This window comes from Achroia grisella, unplaced genomic scaffold (genome assembly GCF_030625045.1).
Source record: "Achroia grisella isolate CSIRO2021 unplaced genomic scaffold, CSIRO_AGI_Agris_v1 utg352, whole genome shotgun sequence".
Classification (NCBI taxonomy): Eukaryota; Metazoa; Arthropoda; class Insecta; order Lepidoptera; family Pyralidae; genus Achroia; species Achroia grisella.
This window is the reverse complement of record NW_026712812.1, coordinates 1207725-1223107: the sequence shown is the minus strand read 5'-3', so window position 1 is coordinate 1223107 and position 15383 is coordinate 1207725. Positions and strand designations below refer to the sequence as shown.

The 15383-nt window shown below is 35.7% G+C and overlaps 1 protein-coding gene across 1 annotated transcript; it reads left to right on the top strand.

Annotated features, from left to right (window-relative positions):
* The first annotated feature begins 1812 nt into the window (after positions 1 to 1812).
* LOC131843870 (mucin-2-like) lies at positions 1813 to 15122 on the top strand. Its single transcript, XM_059192630.1, has 9 exons — positions 1813 to 1836; positions 2226 to 2534; positions 4964 to 5199; positions 5862 to 6059; positions 7347 to 7464; positions 7862 to 7972; positions 8477 to 8630; positions 9176 to 9388; positions 9753 to 15122. The coding sequence occupies exons 1-9, from the start codon at positions 1813 to 1815 to the stop codon at positions 15116 to 15118; spliced, it is 6729 nt and encodes a 2242-aa protein (XP_059048613.1). The 3' UTR covers positions 15119 to 15122.
* The last annotated feature ends 261 nt before the right edge of the window (positions 15123 to 15383 follow it).

The following is a 15383-nucleotide window of genomic DNA, read 5'->3' as shown; positions in this document are numbered from 1 at the left end:
CCGTCCCGGACTTTCGCGGAGTATATTTATTAATTTACACAAAACCATATGAATTATTCTGCTTTAATATCAAATAAAGAAAAATGGGTTTTAAGGGGTTTGAAAGGGGAGTTGAGAGGTTGTATGGAAGCATTGTCATTTTTAAGGCTTGCAAACTTGAAATTTATTTTTTAATCTGTTAATTGAGTTGTATGTTGTTTATATTTGTATTTTATTGGGTCAGATTATTAAATATTTTTAATTATTTGGTCAAGATCACAATTTTACGTGGACGAAGTCGGACAGCTAGTACATGAATATATGTCATTAAAGCCGACCACTAAATTTACTATCATAGAGGTGGTGTAAGATACATGATAGTTCTTAAGATAGTTTCTCGTTCTAATTATATTTTATGGAGACATCGATGTCAAATTCCTAGATATACAGTGTTTATCTGTAAAGTATAAGTTTGTGTGACAATTTTGTAATAAGAAAAATATTTAAAGCGTAAAAAAAAGTTGTAATATAGATTACTATTTTTGTTGAAGCAATATTAGGTTTAACAAAATCGATAATAGTACCGATTTCTTTAAACTTAATATAGTTTTAAAATTGTAATATTTAATATTCGCGCCAAAATAGTAGGAAGGAATTAGCAACCATTTTGAAATCTCTTAAACAAATAAAGTACGTACACGTTTAGGCGGTACTTACTCTGATAAATTATTCTATTATGGCTTATAGAAAACAATGATTGATCTTCAGATAATTCTGCATCCGAAAACTGCATTAGAAAGTAACCAAAGATTATTGTCAGACCTTTATAATAAGTGTTTCTTAAAATAGATTAAGAGAACCGTTAAAGCTTATGATATGATGTAACAAATTTGACTAAAGGTAGGAGAGAACCGGTCGAGATCTGCTCCTGTTGAGATAAATCCACACGACCGCGTTATTCATTGCACGTACACGCATTTTGTAAAGTGCTATAGCACAAACTATATGGAGATGCGTTTACTATAGCCACAGTTAATATTACATATAACAAAGTACATTTTTACCGACTTACAAATATGAAAGATCCTCAACTAGATAGTAACTTAATTAATGAAATTTTCAGAGAAATTGCAAGTGAAATGGCAAAATAGAATTGAAAGTTAAGAAATTACTAATACACTAAAATATAGTCGATTAAAATATCTAATATATTGTTTTCAATACTTATTTTTAAACTTTTCTGATTAACATAGATTATTTAAACACGAACAATTTTATGGTAAATAAAAGTATTTCATATATTTGCAATAAAATTATTCGTGTTTAGTCCCGGTTACTAATGTAAATAGTGTATATTTTTTTTATGTAGTTACATCCATAGTTGGTACTATATGTGTGCATGATGCACCTTTTTATATATTTAGTTTATTATTTTCTTGAGAAAAATACAGTATCATTCTTAATATATTGCCTTTTTCATACATATTAAATAAACTATTCCTAAAAACCACTATCTTCAACCGTTTTTCAATAATTATATTTACCAGCTTGTAATACAGTCCCTTCGCCAGAAACCAGAAAATAATATACATTTTTTTTGTTTTGACGTCTGCATGTTGATACTTGCTCCACAGTGCCAATAAGATTTGGTTCCACATAAAAACAAGCTGTTTTCTCTATGGAACAAGTTGTACTTACTTGTCGTGGTGACTGTACAGGCGCTCCCTTGTTTACGCAACTTTTCATCGGCGAAGGATTTATTCACACGCCGCCAGTAGTGCGACATACGGCTTCATCGTGTACATGGACATGTTCAATGTCAACCACTAAGAAATGGGTTATGAGTTCGAGTTCTTAGTATATTGAGGAAAGTTTTCAACAATGTAGGTAACATTGTTGAAAAATTTCCTCAATATACTAATAATATAGGAAAATCTTAGTCATATTACGAGTATAAACGCGAAGGATTGTGAGTATGAATGGATGTTTGTTACTCTTTCACGCAAAAACTTCTAACTGAGTTTTTATGAAACTTCACAGTAATATATCTTATAAATCAGAATAATATTGGCTATAAGTTTCATACGGCATAAATTTACTATAATAGCTATTATTCTAATATATATAGTAAATAGTAATAAATACTATAGTTCTATTTCTAATTTCGACTTTCTTATAATAGAATTTGACTTTGTTCTTCATATTACATTTTTCCTGAATCATAATTTGTTTTCATCTATTTACAGGATCTCCGTAAGCTTCTCAAGTCGAAACACGTCCAAGGTCTTGAGATATATGATGCGCATCGTTCGCTCAACAAGACGAAAGTCCTGCAGGCGGTGGAAGAAGCCAGATCAACCCTCAGTTCCTCTGGTGGAGGACCACTCTTCCTGGCATTACCAGCTAACCCTGAGCTCTTGGCGAAGTATTACGACCTGAGGGTTCTGGTGAAGAAAGTGGACTTGGTGATGGTTCAGACACATGCTTTAGGGGTGGTGAAGAAGATGACTTATCATCCGAGTAGACTGAGCGGAATGTGGGATATGATGAACACGGTAAGTAAATAACTCCATTGAGTTATTTATACCATTGTAATGAAGTTAGATGTTACTAAGTCTATAGGTAACACAATAAAATGTCTAAATTTACTTTAGCACCCTCTCAGTTGTGCCGTTCAGTGCCACTACTTTTTATAAAATCAATCATTCTTTTCAATTAACTGTATTTAAGTAGTTGCAAATACTTTTTTATTAAACCATTTCGTGAATATCCTTAGGAATATTATACGAATTTCGAAAATGGTCACTTATTGAGTACTGACTGACCTATTAAAGGGTCAGATACTCAATCCAATCATTTACAAGATATAGTTTTAATACTTTAGTTTATTTAGGTTGCACGCCTGCATTTGAACAGTTATATCTTGATTACTGTTACAAAGACTCCAATGTCTAATAAACCTATTTTACTTATTCTACTGTTTTGTCCGATTCACGGAATTAAGCACTTTAATTTCTTTTTAACTAGCAATTTAATTATTTTAGAAACTGTTAATAAACTAGCGTAATGCATATAGGAAATTCATTTGAAAAAGATTTTAATATCATTATCATTACATAGTATAAAACAAAGTCGCCGTCGCTGTCGGTGCGTCCCTATGTATGCTTAAATCTTTAAAACTACGCAACAGATTTTGAAGCGCTTTTTTTAATAGATGGAATCATTCAAAAGGAAGCATGTATAATACATGCATAATCGGGGAAGCCGGGGCAAGTAGCTAGTTACGAATAAAGGGGCTAAGCTTTAATTGCTATGAGTTACGATGAGTTAAAAAGACGATATATTTTTTAGCTTAATATATTCAACGTATGTGACCTATACAATTTACATCGAGACGTTGGTAATTAGAAACAGCTCATTCCATTCAAAACCTTTAGATTTATGTGCATAGTTTTCATTCTATCGAATCTAGGTACAGTCGCATAATATAATATTACAAAAATGTATGTTTTATATGTGTCTTATATCTGTGCCTTCTCAGAAATAAGTGGATGACAATATTGTATTTTATTATAAAACTAGTTTAATATTAAATTCGGAAATACGAGACACAATAGATTTTTGTACGTACATACTAATCCGTATTAGTATAGAAATCGGTGTCTTTGTTGTCTGCTTATTCAGTTGCTTCCTATCAATGAGGTTAGTTATTCGATTGAAGTAGTCAAAACAAAAATAATATAATAGAATATATTCACGTAAGTCATAAATTGTATGCGATGCCGAAATTAATGAAATTACTGAAAATATGACTAAATAATAGTGAACCCATTTCCTTATTGGGAAAGTGGATGTAATTATTAAATTTGTGTATCAATTAAATTTTCACATACGACATTTAGTGTACTTTTTTGTTCGCATAATTTTGACGGCGACTGTACAGGGATGAGTAATTTAGATTTTTACGGTGAAGGCAAGCCAGTGCAAAAAGTAGTTGTTTCGTGTCACACGGTCTTTACATGTGAATTAACACAGATAAAGTTCATTTTACTGTAACCCTAATTTAAAAAGGATTTTTCGAGTATTCTGTTGAATAGGTAATTATAGGATTCTGCCACAGATGGCAGGTGAATATATAAACGTAATCTAGTACATAGTTAGATGTTATTTTTTTTATCTATGATAATGGAATGGAACACCCGCCTGCGCTGACGGTTTACGCTGGTGGGGCACCAGTGGAGGATGATAAGATGAACATGAGGTCAGGTCAGTTAGCACATCGTAATAAATTCACCAGGAATTTATGACGATAGTTTCCAGGAGGAACCGCGTGGAGGTCAACCTGACATGGTACATTGCTAGTAGTGGGGTCATGATGGTACACATTACTAACAATCCCCTTCCCTCTAATTAGATGTTATTTAACAGAATTATTATTTTTATCATCCATATTACTGTTATAAATTCGAAACTGTATCTGCCTGTATGTTTTACTATTCACGATTAAACCCCCGAGGGGAAACTAATGAAATTTGATTCGAGGTTAGATTGGATTACGAGATATATCTTTTAAATTTAAAAAATAATCTAGAATGAGATTAATCATTATATAAATAGCAGCTTAAATTGCAGGTAACAGCTGGTGCATAATAATAATAACCCAGAATCATTCTAGTCCAATTCAACGCCATCTTATCATAGGCTAAGCAGAGCTTGTGTGATGGGTACTAAACATCTGATATAAATACATAAATATTTTTTTGTAAATGTATACATGTTATACCTATATATATACATGTATAGAAAAACCCAGACTTACAAACAATCATTATCATGAATACAAATGTTTGTTCATATTCAAATGCGGGGAATCGTACACGCGACCATCAGCAGTAAGATGGTATCTAAACCGCTAAACCTCCAAGGCCGTCATATATTATATAATTGTAAATAAAAAATGTAAATGGAACATGTATATTTGCAGGATTCTGTGGTAGACTTAGTAGTAGGACTCGGAGTACCAGCGTCGAAGATCGTCATCAGTTTGCCAGCGACGGCTCACAAGTTCACATTGCTGAACGAAACCCTCAGTACCCCAGGCAGCCCGACAGTAGAGGAGGAACCCAAGGAAATAGACCAAGCTGAAATTTGCAGGCTACTGCAGAAGGGAAGATGGACTTTGGAGAGAGACCAGGATCTGTCAGCGCCTTATGCATTCAAGTGAGTGATTTTTTATATATATAATTTTATATTCATTTATTTATATTTTATCGAATTAGGTGTTATTTTGTGGAAGTCCATTTCATTACTTAATGGATTTGATGACCAGAGTACGTCTAGGAACAGTAAACAAACAGGCTTCCAATGCTATTCAAAGCCTGATGATGCCTGGAGGCGTAACACGTGTCGCAATATAGGTGTAGATTCAATACCGGTCGGAATATGATCACTAGTAGTGAAGGTCATAATGCTACCAATAGCGGTGGTCTGGTTTCCGCACTGAGTATTTGTGGTCTCACACATTCTAATGGTAGTGGAAAAACAAAATAATAAATCCGTTGTATTTTTTTATTTAATTGTATAGTGATGTTTTTATATTAAGGCACTAGTCTACTCTCTTTCTCTATTCTATGAAGAAGCAAGAAGAGTTATTGTAGATATTTTCTGTTTGAAGTCAGTTCAAAATAAAAATACATTTTCTTTAAATACAGTACTTAATTATTTAAAAGAGCAACAGGCAAGTTTCTTGCTCGTTCTATTTGTGATGAGACAGCTTTCCGCGTGAGAAGTAAATTGTGTAAAAAAAAGTGCTTAAAATTAAGTTTATTCCTATGAAAGATTTTCTGTTCTATTGTGATTGATGAATTTATTTCTTTTTTAAGGAATACAACATGGATGTCGTTCGAAGACTCTTCTTCAGTGGACGTAAAAGGCAAATATGCACGAGTGCGCGGCCTGGCCGGGCTCGCACTGCATGACGCTGACCGTGACTTGGAGACTCCTTGTGGAGTCAGTCTGAAAGCTGCCCTCGCCAAGGTCCTCAATCAACAGAGCAGAGCGCCCAGAGCTGCGGTACTCAGGTACTAATTATTTACGTTACCTATTGTTAAGTAAAAGGAGAGAAAGGAAAATTGTGCACATGCTAATGAAATTATGCATCTCTTAACTAAAGTAATGAGGTAAGACAATTTGATGTAAGACAATATACTTACTTCTGGGTAGCTAGAAGTAAGTACTCTATTATACATTTATATCTTCGTCGTGAATCACTCTATTGCTAAAAACTGTATTAAAATCCGTTCCGTAGTTTGAAAGATCTAAGCGAATAGATAGCGGATGCGACTACATTTTATACTATATTAAGATGTATAAGAGGCCAAAAGTACGCCTGATGTTTCAAAATAGCAATACATAGTATTTGTGCATTAAATTTTGCTCATAGATTTTAAAGGATAATGATTGTTCATTTGAACTAAGAAAATCTTTTAATGAATGTATGTATATGAAAAGGCACATAAGGTGGTGCTAACTGTATACGCAGGCGGGCCACCAGTTAACGACGATAGGATAAACATGAAATCAGGTCAGTTAATCCAAAGTGCTAATTAAAAATAATTGACCAAAATCGTATCTAAGGATACCGCGTGCAGGTCAATTGATGTGGTACAGAATATAAAGTGTGTAATATATATAGGTACAGAAGATGGTCTTATTGCTTGAGCGATCTCGTCCAGTCAGCCTTTGGGTCGAGTAGAAAAGACAGGGGGTGATGGATAGCGACTGATAGAATGAAATAAACATAAATAATAATAGTAATATATCAAATAGGTGTATAGATTTATTCGTGTTAAAATCCGTATAACTGTATTATTAAAATGATTATATAGTTGTTAAGTATTAAATCAGGGGAATTATAGGTTCATACTTTAATTGTCGTATTTGCTAATAAAGTAACACAGTAAATTGACACTAGTATCTTAAGTTAACTAGATTGTTTGACAACGTACATTACATTTGTGTCCATGATATCACAGAGAGATCTGTTTTTTGATGATACGATACCATTATTTCTTTTTTTGTTTCTTTAGTTTACTTCAGGCAACTCGACATTTATGTATACCTTATATACTAGCTGTGCTCATAACTTCGGCCACGTGGAATATCCTTCGATAGCATTAAATATTTAATAAACTAACTTAATAATAAAAAAAAGTCAAGTAAAAGTTTCATCGTTCTAGCTTCAAAAATGACGAATTACGATAGAAACTTCCAGGCGAATACACAGCCACACCAAATTCGTGAATAGATGTGTCAATTTATTAATTTTATTTAAATGTGAATTCATAAAAATAATTTATGTGCTGCAGGTCCTTGGAGCACGAGATCCTGTCGGCACCGGGTCGCGCCCTGGACGCCTTGCAAGTGTCCCCTTACAGGATTAATCAGATCGTCGACTCTGATGGCGTCATACACTCTATAAGAGAGGTAAATCAATCAGCTATTTGTAAAATATTTACCACTTACAAACATTCAAATGTACGCCTGGCGTAAATCTTTGAAAAATAGCTCTACATTTGAAAAATAGCAAAGTTCTGGAATGAAGGCAAAATTTTTGCTCGTACATTTCACGTGACGTACAAAATCGGTCAGCCATTCTAGACAGACAAAAATTGTAAAAAATGTTATTTTGGTGTATGTACCGTATTTATATTCATATGCATGTAATAAAAAACGGTTATTTCAATATTACAAACAGACACTCCAATTTTATTTATATGTATAGATAGATGATTTTTGCATATTATGCCGAGCCTAAACGATACGGGATAAAGTAAAGAAAATGGTGATGATTCTTTTTGCCTATGAAATTTGTTTATTACAGGACACCAGGACTGAGTTCTCTTGCTCTCGACAAGGATACTTCGTGCACCCGCGCTCTTGTGCGAGGTTCTATCGCTGCGTTAAGTTTGACCAGCTCTCACCTGACTATACGGTAAGAATTTTTCTTTTATATTCACGTATATACCTACTAGTAACAACTGTAATAAATACATAAATACATAAGAAATATGTGTACATTATGTATAGTTTTTTATGTAAGTGGAACATAGAACAATTTGGTGGTAAGTGGCAACCGTAGCCTGTATACATAAACAGCACCTTGGACATCATGTCATCATGTGATCGCCGTGGTGATTTATCCTGGTTTCTTTAATATTTTTTTTCTACCGTCCAGTTTAGTATGTAACTCAATTGAGAGAAAGAAACTCACCTGAATTCTTTTTTTAAGCAAATTAAATACAATGTAAATAACATTGTACACTTATTATGTGTATATCTAACATTAAATGAAAATCCCTTGCATGAACAGCTATTGCCATGCACGATTGTTATTTAAGTAATCGTTTAGTGAGTAAATAGGCTTTGCTCAATAAATATTACTTAACAGATATTTTATTCTATTACGTTGCAAAATGCTTAACATGTATGTTGTTAGGTGTTTGAGTTCGACTGCCCGGCGGGGTTGGCGTTCGACGCTCGCTACGAAGTCTGCGTATGGCCGGGCAGTCTCCCCAGCGCGACTGCATGCCCAGGTTCCGCCGAAATTGCACCCGTTCCACGGGACAGATTCTTATGTCCCGACAGAGAAGGTAAATAGAATCTGGTCGCAAAAACCATTATATGTTTTATACAACTGGAAATTAAACAGCAACCACTTAATGGTAAGTGTCGCCTATATATAACAGACGACAGAATAGAACCACATTGTCATGTTATGGACGTGACACCACTTATGCGTTGCCCTCCCGGTGGACGCCGGCATGACGGGATATTGTAATTTTACATGATGCGTTGCCATTGGTGTACTAAGGATATAACTCCGTATCCGGTAATTTTACTGCCTTATTACCCTTAACACAACTTATTAAGCAAGATGTTTCGCAACTGATCTAGGTGAATCAGAGGTACCCACGCAGTAACCTTTGTACAAAGTTTTTTTCGGTATTGTACCTATATATAAGCTTATAGCAATAATTCTGTGTGGCATAGCAGTGTAGATTGTTAATAATGGGTCAGGTCCAAACTAACAGAGACAATTCCTGATGAATTTGACATTGTTGGCTAACAGTTTTGCCTTCATTTTCGTTTTATTATCTTCCACCAGCCTCGTACACTTATAATGATATATATTTAGGTTACTACGCGGACCCTGAGAACTGCCGCTGGTTCTTTGCTTGCCTCGACCACGGGAAGGCACCGCTGACTGCGTACGAATTCAGATGTCCGTTCGGCCTCGGATTCGATGCTGAGAAACTCAAGTGTGACTGGCCGTGGCTCGTACCAGCTTGCGGGAACATCGGCAGATACGAAGCTGAGGCTTACGGGTTCTCTTCTGCCACACTCACTGGTAAGATGTCTAAATTCAGTTACATTATGTCATAAGAGCCAATCTAGTTAGCCACCGAAATATTTACCTTAAGAAATTTTAACAGAACTCTGAGAATGGAAATACGATATTGGTAATACAGTCAGGTCTCTTATCTCAGATGAGATTGTAAGAGACATAGTTGTGGTGATTGCTGCTGCGTTATTGCTCATATTTCACGCGGGAATATATATGAATCCAAAGACACAGGCAAGCCTACCGCTGTATCTCGGATTAATTTGATTGCCCTCACTCTTATCTCTTAACTTATTCAGATATCATAAATGTCGGTAGTTCATATAAGTATGTTACAGTCATAGTTAAAAATCTAATATTACAATTACAGGTGCGACCGGTTTCCATGGCAAGACAGCCGATGCAGTCAACATTGCTGCTCATCAGAGTCTCGTCTCCGGTGCTTCACTTGATAACTTAGTTGGAATCCAAAGTGGATTCTTAACCAAAGATGATACATTAGACTCCAACTTCATAGCTTCTCAGGAATTAGCTAGTGGCGCATTTGGATCAGGCCAATCTTATGAGATTGGAAACGATGCAAGTATCTCTCAAGGTCAAGGATTAGTATATCAGGTCGGTGATGCTAACTTAGGTCTGGTTCAACCCACTAAATACATCAATGCACCCAAATATACCAGTGGTTCTATAATATTAGATGATTACAGGCTTCCTAGCACGAAAACAAGCCATGGAAAAGCCTATAATATTGCACAAGCCAATATACAAAATGGTGGCTATACTAAAGGCCTCAATAGCTATTCTGGTTCTATAATAAGCTCTGGAAATTACAAGAGTAGTAATTATAATTATGATGACGATAATTCTGGCGCTTATATTCATGACCCATCAGGCGATTACGCTGAACCTTATAAACATGTCGATTCTCCTGTTGTGCCATATACCCATGATGACGCTGGCTACAGACATAATGGAGAATATAATGATTATGGTTCAAGTACAGGGCAAGGTAATAATGGAGGCAAGTACGTTGACAATAATGATGGACAATATGTGCAGGACAATTCCGGATCTTATATTCACACAGAGTCTACAGGAGGTAGTTATTCCAGTTCTTACAATGCTGATTATTCAGATTCGTTTAACAGCAATTCTGGAAAATACGAGGGTGGTGTATATAGGGCTGATGGACACATTGGGGCTTACAATAGTGACACTACAGGTCAATATCATGGAACTTACAGTAACTCGAATACAGGAAATTATTTGAGCAACTCTAAAGCATATACTGGCGCTTCTCATACTCTAACCGCTGGCGCGGTGAATGTTGGACTGGTTGGAAAAACTACACTAGTTGACGCTGGTTACACTGACCAGTTAAATTACCAACAAGCCAATGCTGCTTCAAAATTGGTTACAGGACACGAAGTTATTCATGAAACATATCCTGGGCATATACCTTATGTATCTCAACCAGCAGTTTCCATTAACCACGTTGGAACTAACAGTCAAAATTTAAACGAATACAGTTATGTCACTACACCTACATCCTCTGGAATTCCTACAACAGCAACTCCATTTGCTGTTACAGCTTCTGTACCGGTTACAACGTATAGAACAACATATGTCCCAGAAGCACCTAAGAGTACTGTAAAGCAATTATTTGGCATTTCACAGCCAGCTATAACTTATGTACAACCAACTGCCATTGCTGTAAAACAGTATGTTACTCCTAAAGTAGAAATTACAGATTATAACCAAGGTTTGAATTACCAGTACGAAAATAATGCCTTCAGTTCTAATCAATACGATGGTTCTAGTTCCGTAAGTCAATCGTCTAGCGGCAAGTCTGTAACATCAGGATACGAATACTCTAAACCAAGTATAAAATTTGAAGACGGCATATCTTTTACAACACCAGCACCTATTGTATCTGTGTCCACGTATAAACCACAAGGGTTTGGTCATGGTCAACAAACTGTACACAAAATCGAATCAGTTGGGTTTGAATATTCATCTCCGACGCCCATTACTGAGCAACCATTCAAGAAACTGGTAGCTTACACTACTGGTCCATCGGTCACCTATTCACAAGCATCTGATGCCAACTTACCACATTCATATAGCCATCAGACAATCCATAAAGTAGAATCAAACGCATATGCACCAGCAGTTGAATCGGATTATGACTTTTCGAAATCTGATATTAGATACGAATCACCCAAACCTGTTATTCAGTTAACAACTGTGCAGCCAGTTGTATCTTCTTATCAACAACCACAAGTATATAGTCATCAGACATTACATAAAGTAGATGCCAGTCAAGTGAAGACCTATTCTGAAAAAGAATCTGAACTAGGATATGAATATAAAAAACCAGCAATTAAATTTGAGGATGCAGTAAATACATATGGGTACTCTACACCAGTACCAATAGTCGTGTCAACAATTAACCCACAGTCATTAGAGCATCAAATAATTCAAAAAGTGGAAACACCACAAGTACAGTATCTACCAGTTCCGTCAACCACACCCCTGCCAGCTGTAGCATCCACATACCAACCCCAGGTATTCAGTCACCAAACAATACATAAAGTAGACGCTGGTCAAGTAAACGTTTATTCTAAAAATGATGGTTATGAATACCAGAAGCCAGAAGTAAAATTTGAAGAAGGAATAAAGACTGCATACGAATACTCTACTCCTGCACCAATTGTTTCAACGTATAAACCTCAATCATATAATCATCAGACAATTCCTAAAATTGATACTCCAAAGGTAGAAATTACATATCAACAGACACCTGTCACAGTATACGAAAATCCATTATTAAAATATACAGAAAAAGTAATTCCAGAAACTAATGTACATCATGCCTACAATACACAGGCTTATAGTCATCAGACAATTCATAAAATAGAGGATAGTAAGCTTTATACTCCTTCAATAAAAGTTGCCTATGAATCGAATGGAAACTACGAAGAACCAACTGTAAAATATACCACTGCTCAACCAGAACTAGCTATTCAACAAGTTGTATCCACTTATCAGCCTCAAGTACAGAGTCATCAAACTTTACATAATGTTGAAGCCAGTAAAGTAAATACTTACAGTGGATCTACCGGTTATAATTATGAAGCGCCTTCAGTTAAATTTGAAGATGGACCTAACATTATACATGAATATTCTACACCAGCATCTACATCAGCATCCACCTACAAACCACAGTCCTACAGCCATCAAACTATTCATAAAGTTGAAGCTCAGAAGTATATTCCAGTTTCGTCCACACCCAAAGTTGCAGTGACTTATCAACAACCTTCAGTCTCCGTTTATGAAAACCCAATCTTAACATACACCGAAAAAGTTACTCCAATTACATACGTAAAACCAACTGCTTCTGTTTATACTCAGACATATCAGCCAATAATTCACCAACACGAGGTTAGTCACGTCAGTCAGCCAGTAAAATATGAAAGTTCCGCACAACAGTCTTATACGAGCCAAAACATTCAATTAAACCAAGAAGGATATTCATACAGTCAACCTGAAATACAACGTAACGTTGAAACTTTAAATAAAGGACAATCATATTCAGACGCGAATTTGGTATCACACCAATTCATCCAACAATCGAATGATCAATACGAATCCGGAAAAGACATAGTAATTGTGTCATCGACTCCATCGACATTAGCATATGAAGAGCACTATTCTGAATATGAAACGCCACGGAAACAACAACTATACAAAGCCCCAGAGTACATACCACCAAAAACTGAATATCAACAATCCTACAGTGTGTCATCTACTTTGTCTCCCCTTGCAGAGCAACAGTCCTCTATCATACATGAAACTGACGACGAGAAATATTACAAGGCTGTAGATAATTCGCCACGCTATGAATCGATACACAACTCACCACTTCAACAGATTTCATATAGTACATCTCACATTTCACAACCGAAAAAAGAGTCTATTCATTTTTCGTCATTCCCCGGTACTACAATTACCACTAAATATAAACAAGTTGCTTATGAATCACCTGAAATTCAAGTTGGTTATAAAGCTGAAGAGTATTTGCCTCCAGTTGTTTCAACACCAATAGTAACTTCTACATACAAACCCAGCACTTTGAGTAGTGCTTCTACAACACGGGAATATTTGCCACCATCTGACATTAAATACAATGAACGTGAATATTTACCACCGAAAGTTGAAAATACTTATTTACCCCCAAAAACAGCCAAGCCCATTGTAATATCAACTACCCAGCGACCAACCTACAAATACACACAATCAACAACAGAATATTCAGCCCCTGAATATTTACCACCTGCGGACGAAAAGGGATCTGATATAGTGAATTTTGAAAACTTTGATTTTAATCAGCAAAATACAGAAGAAATTATTAAGAATAATCCTTATCAAGAACAATATTCTGTTTCGACTTTAACTCCTTTAAGAAAACCGAATTTAGTGGTGGAAAGAGCAAAATCTAACTTACTTGGCTTTGGTACTGTCGGACCTGATGCTGGTTTAATTTCCCCAGTAACTTACACTACAGCTGCACCTGTTGTTGTGTCTTCGACAAATACTCCTTACACATACATTGAGTCAACAACTCAATATAAAGCACCGGAATATTTACCTCCTAGTGACACAAGACCCGAGAAAATTCGGCCAGTTCCTGTGCATAGACAACAAAATATAGTAGTCGAAACTGCAAAGTCCCATTTATTAGGTTTTGGCACTGTAGGACCTGATGCTGGGCTCGTGTCTCCTGTAACATATACTACAGCACAACCGATTATATCTAGTACTGATTCTTATTCATTGCGGCCAAAAACAGTGACATCGACACTTGCACCATTCAATCAAGAAATATCTGAAGTTCCAATTAGAAAGACTAAGCCCAAGGTAGCTGTTGTAACCAAAATAAACGATTTTAATCCATTACTTGTACGAAAACTCGGTGCTGTTTGTAGTTGTCAATCACCTGTGCTTATACTGAAAGGAAAGAGGCCCAATGTACAAGTGCAACCGGATGTAATCGATTACAATAATGATTACGATGACTCTGATCGTGGAGATATTAGTGATAATCAATGGGGTCAACGATCTGGAAACTTACAATTATCAATTAATTCCGCTACACCTTCTCCAATTATTTCATCTACCATTAACCCTATAATAGTACCAGATGATTCGTATTACCAGGATTACCAAGAACCGAATAATTACGTTGCCGCAGTAACTCCTAAAATAAATGAGTTATATTCCGAAAACTTCGATTCCAGTACTCCTATTGTTGTTTCATCTACAGAAAAAACAGTGAGAATAAGACCTAGAGTAAAGGCTGTGACTATTGCGCCGACTTACAAAACTGTTTTGTTGAATCAAGAAGCGGCATCTAATGCTGAAGTTAAAGAGGCAGAATCCGCAGATAGTATCATTAATTCACAATCTTTCGATCGCTATGGGCCTGGTGGATGGAGAAGTAGAGACGAGACATTGCAAGGAACAGTCGACTGCCAAAGAGCAGGTTTGTTCAGGCATCCAAAACAATGTAACAAATTCTATGCTTGCAGATGGGATTGTACTAAGCAAAGATTTACGCTCCATGTATTTAACTGCCCAGTGCAGTTAACGTTCGATCCTAATATGGGCGCATGTAACTGGCCGAGTCAGGGACCAGCATGCCAAGGAGATACGCTATTGACCAATACTCTTTAATTGAATGGGACATAAAACATTTCTAATTTGCTAGTGCCATCTAAATTGTGATTAAAATAATAACAATGTTTTTACTCTATGTCATGGAAATCGTGAATTGTATGTCTCTCTTTGTATTACTATAAGCTTATTTATTTGACCATTTTGTTGATGTTATTTTAGTGTAATTTATTATTAAATATGTACTTACTCAGCTTGATGCTTGTTAAGTATGTACTTCGATTTTATTGATTGACCTTTAGTTACCATTGTCTAGATCATGTAA

Bases quoted from the DNA above. Each gene is read 5' to 3' on its own strand.
- LOC131843870 (XM_059192630.1), top strand. From the start codon at position 1,813: ATGGGTTATGAGTTCGAGTTCTTA. The intron at 7,465-7,861 runs GTAAATCAATCA...TGTTTATTACAG, and splicing joins TCATACACTCTATAAGAGAG to GACACCAGGACTGAGTTCTC. The intron at 8,631-9,175 runs GTAAATAGAATC...ATATATATTTAG, and splicing joins CTTATGTCCCGACAGAGAAG to GTTACTACGCGGACCCTGAG.